This window comes from Lithobates pipiens, unplaced genomic scaffold (assembly GCF_037356315.1).
Source record: "Lithobates pipiens isolate NorthernLeopardFrog02 unplaced genomic scaffold, aLitPip1_a1.2 Scaffold_10, whole genome shotgun sequence".
Lineage (NCBI taxonomy): Eukaryota > Metazoa > Chordata > Amphibia > Anura > Ranidae > Lithobates > Lithobates pipiens.
In genome coordinates, this window is record NW_027507686.1 from 28,678,180 (window position 1) to 28,687,748 (window position 9,569).

General features: G+C 43.0%; 1 protein-coding gene across 1 annotated transcript in view; it reads left to right on the plus strand.

Moving 5' to 3' along the window:
- The window catches only part of KIAA0513 (KIAA0513 ortholog), a gene marked incomplete in the record, with an annotated part of 64,783 nt that extends 55,891 nt beyond the window's left edge, over window positions 1–8,892 (plus strand). Inside the window, 3 exon segments of the mRNA XM_077453348.1 lie at window positions 395–475; window positions 4,182–4,276; window positions 7,645–8,892. Coding sequence (XP_077309474.1) covers window positions 395–475; window positions 4,182–4,276; window positions 7,645–7,694 — 226 coding nt within the window.
- Window positions 8,893–9,569: the final 677 nt, after the last annotated feature.

Here is a 9,569-nt window from a genome sequence, read left to right on the forward strand (position 1 = left end):
TTCAGAGCCATAGTGAAGGTCCTTTATAGTCTTGGCCACACCCACAATGACATCACACCCTGTCTACCTCACTGCAAGCCTGATTTCATCTTTCACCTGATGGAATTACAGTAGGATTTTATGACCTTTTGAAAAAGTAGATCATTTTGTTTCATAGTAATACATGGTGATGTGAAGTCTCATTTCACAGGTGTAAGGGAATCCTCTTCCCCGTGTATACAATGTATATATATATGTGTGTGTGTGTGGATGTACAGTGTATCTTCTGTCTGTCCGGGTGGTCCAGGCACTGCGAGTTCCCAGCATGCCTATGGGTGATCATTGTGTCTGGGCTGTCCTAGTCACTATATTGGGGTGCTGTCACTGACTGTGTGTCTTTTGCCTCCCTTGCCAGAGATAGGTGGTATCACATGACCCAGGAGGAGCGAGACGACAGCCTGCAATTTAACGAGAACATCACCTTCGGGCAGCTCGGGTACGTATTTTACCACATCATAGAATTCCCATGTACGAGTCAGAATACTGGAAATGTAAATCATTATCTATGGAAGATTTATCATTTCCCTCTGAGTTTATGCCGATAACAAAGCAACCTCTCGACTCCTGAGTGTGTCTAAAGCCCCGTACACACGAGCGGACTTTTCAACATCCAAAGTCTGACGGAATCATTCCGGCAGACTATTCGATCGTGTGTGGGCTGCAACGGACTTTTGATTCGCAAAAGTCTGACAGACTTTAGAAATGGAACATGCTTCAAATTTTTCCGCCAGAACTCCGCCAGACCCAGTTCCTACCGAAAAATTTGCTCGGGTGTATGCTATTCCGACGGACTAAAACCGACGCTAGGGTAGCTATTGGCTACTGGCTATGAACTTCCTTATTCGAGTCCAGTCGTACGTCATCACGTTCAAATCCGTCGGAGTTTGGTGTGATTGTGTGTGGCCAAGTCCACTCATTCGGGAACTCTGTCAGAACTCTGTCAGAACTCTGTCAGAACTCTGTCAGAACTCTGTCAGAACTCTGTCAGAACTCTGTCAGAACTCTGTCAGAACTCTGTCAGAACTCTGTCAGAACTCTGTCAGAACTCTGTCAGAACTCCTTCGGACAGAAGTCTGGTCGTGTGTACGCGGCATAACAGAACAGAGCCCAGGGAGTAGATGGGGCAGCAACAGTCCAACCCCAAGGGCTTTCAGGAGCCCTATAATAGAGTTGGCAGTCAATGTACTACCGGGCAACTGATGTTTTTAGAAGGGGATTGGTAATGTAGAACCCCAATGTGACTCTGGGGAAAGGTTCACTTTAAGTGAGCAATATGTTTAATCAATATAAAATATATAGTTACAAACCACCATTGCCTATACTCTGTTATATCCAATGTAATCGAAAATTACTTAGAACCCTCAAACATTATATATATATATATATATATATATATATATATATATATATATATATATATATATATATATATATATATATATATATATACATACACACTACAGACCAAAAGTTTTGACACACCTTCTCATTCAAAGAGTTTTCACTTCACAGGTGTGTTGGGACCATCAGTTGTGTTGTGCAGGAGGTGGATACAGTACACAGCTGATAGTCCTACTGAATAGACTGTTCAAATTTGTATTATGGCAAGAAAAAAGCAACGAAGTAAAAAAAAAACGAGTGGCCATCATTACTTTAAGAAATGAAGGTCAGTCGGTCTGAACAATTGGGAAAACTTTGAAAGTGTCCCCAAGTGCAGTGGCAAAAACCATCAAGCGCTACAAAGAAACTGGCTGACATGAGGAGCGCCCCAGGAAAGGAAGACCAAGAGTCACCTCTGCTGCGGACAATAAGTTCATCCGAGTCACCAGCCTCAGAAATCGCAGGTTAACAGCAGCTCAGATTAGAGAAACAGGTCAATGCCACACAGAGTTCTAGCAGCAGACACATCTCTAGAACAACTGTTAAGAGGAGACTGTGTGAATCAGGCCTTCATGGTAAAATAGCTGCTAGGAAACCACCGCTGAGGACAGGCAACAAGCAGAAGAGACTTGTTTTGGCTAAAGAACACAAGGAATGGACATTGGACCAGTGGAAATCTGTGCTTTGGTCTGACGAGTCCAAGTTTGAGATCTTTGGTTCCAACCACCGTGTTTTTGTGCGACACAGAAGAGGTGAACACATGGACTCTACATGCCTGGTTCCCACCGTGAAGCATGGAGGAGGAGGTGTGATGGTGTTGGGGTGCTTTGCTGGTGACACTGTTGGGGATTTATTCAAAATTGAAGGCATACTGAACCAGCATGGCTACCACAGCATCTTGCAGCGGCATGCTATTCCATCCGGTTTGCGTTTAGTTGGACCATCATTTATTTTTCAACAGGACAATGACCCCAAACACACCTCCAGGCTGTGTAAGGGCTATTTGACCAAGGAGGAGAGTGATGGGGTGCTGCGCCAGATGGCCTGGCCTCCAGTCACCGGGCCTGAACCCAATCGAGATGGTTTGGGGTGAGCTGAACCGCAGAGTGAAGGCAAAAGGCCAACAAGTGCCAAGCATCTCTGGGAACTCCTTCAAGACTGTTGGAAAGCCATTTCAGGTGACTACCTCTTGAAGCTCATCAACAGAATGCCAAGAGTGTGCGGAGAAGTAATCAAAGCAAAAGGTGGCTACTTTGAAGAACCGAGAATATAAGACATATTTTCAGTTGTTTCACACTTTTTTGTTCAGTATATAATTCCACATGTGTTCATTCATAGTTTTGATGCCTTCAGTGTGAATCTACAATTTTCATAGTCATAAAAATAAAGAAAACTCTTTGAATGAGAAGGTGTGTCCAAACTTTTGGTCTGTACTGTGTGTGTGTGTGTGTGTGTGTATATATATATATATATTATAATTAATTTATATATATATTAACACCCTAGAGAATTAAATTAGCGGTCATTGCCATACTTTCTGTCACACCGTATTTGCGCAGTGGTCTTACAAGCGCACTTTTTTTGGGGGAAAAAAATGTTGAATTAAAAAAATAAGACAACAGTAAAGTTAGCCCAATTATTATTCTTTTTTTTTTTATATTGTGAAAAATAATGTTATGTCGAGTAAATTGATGCCAAACGTGTCACGCTTCAAAATTGCGCCAGTTTGTGGAATTTTACCCTTAAAAATCTCCATAGGCGATGTTTAAAAAAGTTCTTCAGATTGCATGTTTTGAGTTAGAGGAGTTCTAGTGCTAGAATTATTGCTCTCACTCTAACCATCGTGGTGATACTTCACATGTGTGGTTTGAACACAGTTTTCACCCCCGTAGAGTGGCTGGGGGGGGGGGCAGCCCCTCTCCTGCTACTGATAAGTAATCTTGTGGCAAATCCACCGCAGAGACCACTTTTATCTGAAAGCCGACCGCCCGCTAAAGAAGTGGATATTGGGGTTATGGTAGCTAGCTGCTGCCATAACGATACTCCTCTTCAAACAGCTGACATATAACGATGGCGGGCGGTTGGCTAGTGGTTAACACATAGGCTATTGAAAACATGTGATTGCTGTTTTGTTTGAATGCATGCTGGGATGTAGTGATGGTTAAAGGTGTAACAGGATATTCCATGGTGGTTACATTGTACGGAGTATGTTCCAAAATGATTACATTGTAGCAGACTGTATAACATTGCAAATATATTGTAACCGAGGATAGTCCATGGTGGCTACATTGTAACCGAAGATAGTCCATGGTGGCTACATTGTAACCGAAGATAGTCCATGGTGGCTACATTGTAACCGAGGATAGTCCATGGTGGCTACATTGTAACAATACACCTTCACATTGAGTGGCTTTTCACAATGGGTACAACTAGGTCCACCTTTCAGTTTTTCAGGTGGACCTGTTCAGAAGCTCCATGTAAGTCTTTGCTGGGGGGATGTGATTGGCTTAGCTTGGAGTCCCTCCAGATCCTTTTCTGTTTTTTTTCTGAACCCAATATGATGGATTGCAGATAGTCTGATGTAAATGGACGCCCAAAATTCCAATGGGGATCCGGGAAAGCACTGAACAGGTATAGATGTCATAGAGGTGACATCTGACCCTTCCCGCTCTGACTCATCAGGTGATCCATCCATGGAGCGGACACGGCCCAGGTGAAAGATCTTTGTATTTATCAAAATTTCCTCATTCTTTTGTCTGCAGGACGTTCACACACAACATGTTGGCGTTCGGACTCAGTAAGAAGCTGTGCAGCGACTTTTTAAAAAAACAAGCTGTGATTGGAAATCTAGATGAAGGTGAGGAGAGGGGCGGAGGTTACTTGCAGAAGACTGAATTTATGGGTCATTGGGTGGTACAAATGGTATATATTTCTGCTTTTGGTAACAAACAATATGGCCAAATCAGTGGCTGTATTGGCTGAAATGAGAGCAGGAGGGATCCATCTGTGGTGTAGGAAGCCTGTGTGACAATGCTGGAGCACAGTGGAGAGACACAGAGCATTATCACCCTATACCAGGAAGTGCTTGGAAATGGTTCTTCATGGCAGGATCACCAATTATTTTAAGGAATGCTGTATATTTAAAAAGGTTGATAATGACTTTAAAAGCAAAATATTGCAGATGTGACTGTTTTATTTATTTTTTTAGAAGAAAAAAAAAAGTCTATTCCGAGAATAATATATTTAAATATATTAAAAAAATATATTGTATCTATATAGATAGAGATATGTACATACAGTGCCTTGCGAAAGTATTCGGCCCCCTTGAACTTTTCAACCTTTTGCCACATTTCAGGCTTCAAACATAAAGATATAACATTTTTATTTTTTGTGAAGAATCACCAACTAGTGGGACACAATTGTGAAGTGGAACGAAATCTATTGGATTTTTGAAACTTTTTTAACTAATAAAAAACTGAAAAGTGGGGCGTGCAAAATTATTCGCCCCCCTTGCGTTAATACTTTGTAGAGCCACCTTTTGCTGCGATTACAGCTGCAAGTCGCTTGAGGTATGTCTCTATCAGTTTTGCACATCGAGAGACTGAAATTCTTGCCCATTCTTCCTTGCAAAACAGCTCGAGCTCAGTGAGGTTGGATGGAGAGCGTTTGTGAACAGCAGTTTTCAGCTCTTTCCACAGATTCTCGATTGGATTCAGGTCTGGACTTTGACTTGGCCATTCTAACACCTGGATACGTTTATTTGTGAACCATTCCTTTGTAGATTTTGCTGTATGTTTGGGATCATTGTCTTTTTGGAAGATAAATCTCCGTCCCAGTTTCAGGTCTTTTGCAGACACCAACAGGTTTTCATCCAGAATGGTCCTGTATTTGGCTGCATCCATCTTCCCCTCAATTTTAACCATCTTCCCTGTCCCTGCTGAAGAAAAGCAGGCCCAAACCATAATGCTGCCATCACCATGTTTGACAGTGGGGATGGTGTGTTGAGGGTGATGAGCTGTGTTGCTTTTACGCCAAACATATCGTTTTGCATTGTGGGCAGAAAGTTTGATTTTGGTTTCATCTGACCAGAGCACCTTCTTCCACATGTTTGGTGTGTCTCCCAGGTGGCTTGTGGCAAACTTTAGATGAGACTTTTTATGGATATCTTTGAGAAATGGCTTTCTTCTTGCCACTCTTCCATAAAGGCCAGATTTGTGCAGTGTACGATTGATTGTTGTCCTATGGACAGACTCTCCCACCTCAGCTGTAGTTCTCTGCAGTTCATCCAGAGTGATCATGGGCCTCTTGGCTGCATCTCTGATCAGTCTTCTCCTTGTCTGAGCTAAAAGTTTAGAGGGACGGCCAGGTCTTGGTAGATTTGCAGTGGTCTGATACTCCTTCCATTTCAAAATGATCGCTTGCACAGTGCTCCTTGGGATGTTTAAAGCTTGGGAAATCTTTTTGTATCCAAATCTGGCTTTAAACTTCTCCACAACAGTATTACGGACCTGCCTGGTGTTCCTTGGTCTTCATGATGCTCTCTGCGCTTTCAACAGAACCCTGAGACTATCACAGAGCAGGTGCATTTATACAGAGACTTGATTACACACAGGTGGATTCTATTTATCACCATCAGTCATTTAGGACAACATTGGATCATTCAGAGATCCTCGCTGAACTTCTGGAGTGAGTTTGCTGCACTGAAAGTAAAGGGGCCGAATAATTTTGCACGCACCACTTTTCAGTTTTTTATTTGCTAAAAAAGTTTAAATTATCCAATAGATTTCGTTCCACTTCACAATTGTGTCCCACTTGTTGGTGATTCTTCACAAAAAATTAAAAATTTTATATCTTTATGTTTGAAGCCTGAAATGTGACAAAAGGTTGAAAAGTTAAAGGGGGCCGAATACTTTCGCAAGGCACTGTACATTCTATATATATCTCTATCTACAATCTTATAAATTATCATTTATAATTAATGGCTTATATAAAATTGAAAAGTATATGTTTATTTTCTTATATTGACTGGTATTTATATTATAACATATAATATCTCATAATTAAAATTGTATATTTAAAGGAGAAGTACAGCCAAAGCTTGTTTGGCTGTACTTTTCCTGTGGCTAAAAGGGGGTGCAGAAAGTTGATGTAACAGAGCTGGTCCAGGCTTGGTCAAGCGTGTGTGGTGGCAACCAGTTGAGGAGTACGAAGACAAGTGTGTGTTGCCTACAGTCAAGCATGGTGGTGGGAGTGTCATGGTCTGGAGCTGCATGAGTGCTGCCGGCACTGGGGAGATACAGTTCATTGAGGGAACCATGAATGCCAACATGTACTGTGACATACTGAAGCAGAGCATGATCCCATCCCTTCAGAGACTGGGCCGTGGGGCAGTATTTCAACATAACGACCCCAAACACACCTCCAAGACAACCACTGCCTTGCTAAAGAAGCTGAGGGAAAGGTGATGAACTGGCCAAGCATGTCTCCAGACCTAAACCCTATTGATCATCTGTGGGACATCCTCAAACAGAAGCTGGAGGAGTGCAAGGTCTCTAACATCCACCAACTCTGTGATGTCATCATGGAGGAGGGGAAGAGGACTCCAGTGGCAACCTGTGAAGCTCTGGTGACCTCCATGCCCAAGAGGGTTAAGGCAGTGCTGGAAAATAATGGCGGCCACACAAAATATTATCACTTTGGGCACAATTTGGACATTTTCACTTAGGGGTGTACTCACTTTTGTTGCCAGCGGTTTAGACATTAATGGCTGTGTGTTGTTATTTTGAGGGGACAGCAAATGTACACTGTTATACAAGCTGTACACTCAATACTTGACATAGTAGCAAAGTGTCACATGAAAAGATATACCCTGTTTCCCCGAAAATAAGACCTAGCGTGATTGTCGGTGATGGCTACAATATAAGCCCTACCCCCCAAATAAGCCCTAGTTCCTTGGTAGGCCTTATATTCGGGGAAACTGGGTAGGGCTTATTTGGGGGGGTAGGGCTTATATTGTAGCCATCACCGACAATCACGCTAGGTCTTATTTTCGGGGAAACGGGGTAATAAAATATTTACAAAAATGTGAGGGGTGTACTCACTTTTGTGAGATACTGTTTATGTATACCTATACATTGTTTCTTTTTTAATATAAGCATAATTAAATGTCCGTGCATAATGATGCTCTGAACATTTATTGGCGTGTTTTTTCTTTTTTTCTTTCAGAGAAATATAAACAGCTCACAGACCACATTGAGCAAATGGCGGTGGAGTAGCGCAAGGGGAGGAGCCAGTACCCCGAACACACCTCTCAGTATTGAAAAGAGGGAATTGCAAGAACGCTGACGATCTGCATGCTGTCCTTTCGCCGCCCTTCTCTAGAGACTGTGATATTTGTCTACGAGGACGAGCGTGGGTAGGGGAGGGCAAAATACAGGTGGGGAGGGGGGAGCTGTAAAATTTGCTGTTCTACAGCCCCCCCTAGTGGTGGAGAGAATACAGGTCTCGGCATCCCCTGCCAGCCTGGGACTTGTAATTCCCCCACCACAGGGCAGCTTCTGGTCGCTTACGCATGCTGTAGAGTCTATATTTTCCGGGAATAGTCTTTTGTCTACTACAGAGATCAGAGTATTTATTAGAAGTGTTGTCTGTATATTTTGGATCAGCAGTGTTCTAGGGAGAGAGAAATACATTCTTTATTTTTTTATGAGCAAGGACGGAGTGGGAGTTGAACCCGGTTCCGCTCGGAGTGTGCCGCACACACCGCGGCTGGGACACGGGCGTGATTTTAATACGTCTTGTCGATCTGGGAAAGTCTCCTGGATTGCTTTCTTGTGACTGTTGGTGTTTTTAGGTACAGTGAATAGAATCGTAGTTACAATGTATGGATGTTTTGAGTTGTTTTACTCATTTAATGACCAGTAATTTTTCTTCAAGGAATTTGACTACTGCAGAAAAAAATGTCTTTGTCTTGTTTTTGTTAAAGGTGATGTGAGAGCGGGAACTCGGCAAGCAGGCAAAGGATTTCAAAGGCCGAGTTTTAAAAATGTTAAAAGTTAAATTGCGGCCATAAAATGTTAAAATGAGCTAAATACATTCCCAAAGGCCTCAAGCTGTGCAAAATCTTAAATAGTCTCAAAATGAAGTAGGGAAAAAAAACATTCCTTTGCCAGCATTCTGCGGAGGAAGACCCTTGATCTCTGTGTGGAAGCAGTGGTCTCTCTACTGAGGTCCTTCATTTCCCCCCTGTCGGAGCTAGAGCTCTCCAATCGGGAAACTGTTTGCTGGAAGGATAGCAGGGGAGTATGTTAGACCTGTGCAGAGAGACCGCTGCTTCCACACAGAGCTCAAGGATTCTTTCCCTGCAGCTAGTAGCAGGGGGCATCCTTTTCTACTTAGGCTGTGGCTGCTTTAAAGAGCAGCTCCAATGTGAAAGAAAACTGTAATAATAAAAATTGTCAATTAAAAAAATAAGAGCAGCTCCAGGTTCCTTCAGAAAATATTTAAAGTAGCCTACAAATACTGTAGATTCTGACTTTTAATATAGGGGCATTTACCTGTCCATGGATCCAGCGATGTTGATTTTTTTTTTAAATCGGCTATTGGGTGCTGCTGCCGCCATCTCCACAATGGATTCCCTACTGCGCATGCGTGAAGCACGCTGTGAATGGGCTGGGTGCGGGGAAGGAGGGGTGCCCTGCGGCAAACTGAGCCGGAAGTGGGAGCGGGTACCTGTCAAAATCAGGTACCCGCTCCACCTCAAAAGGTGCCAAACGTGGCGGGGGGGGGAGAGGAAGCAGACAAGCAGAGCTTCCCCTTCTGGGTGGAGCTCCGTTTTAGGCCCCTTTCACACTTGTGCGACTTATCCTGGCGACTTGGGACTGCAAAGTCGCATGACAAGTAATACCCCATGATTTCCAATGAGTACCATTCATATCTGTGTGACTTCAAAGTGGTCCCTGTACTACTGTGATCCGACTTTGATGCAAGTTACACAGGCTTTCCCTGAAATCACATCAAAATCGCGCGACTTTGAAGTCGCTGTAGTATGAAAGGGGCCTTAAGAAGCAAACCAACTGTAAGGCATTTAATAGATTTTGATTTGACGCAGCTCGAATGTATGTAGCTGGTTTAAATTGAGGATTCAACTG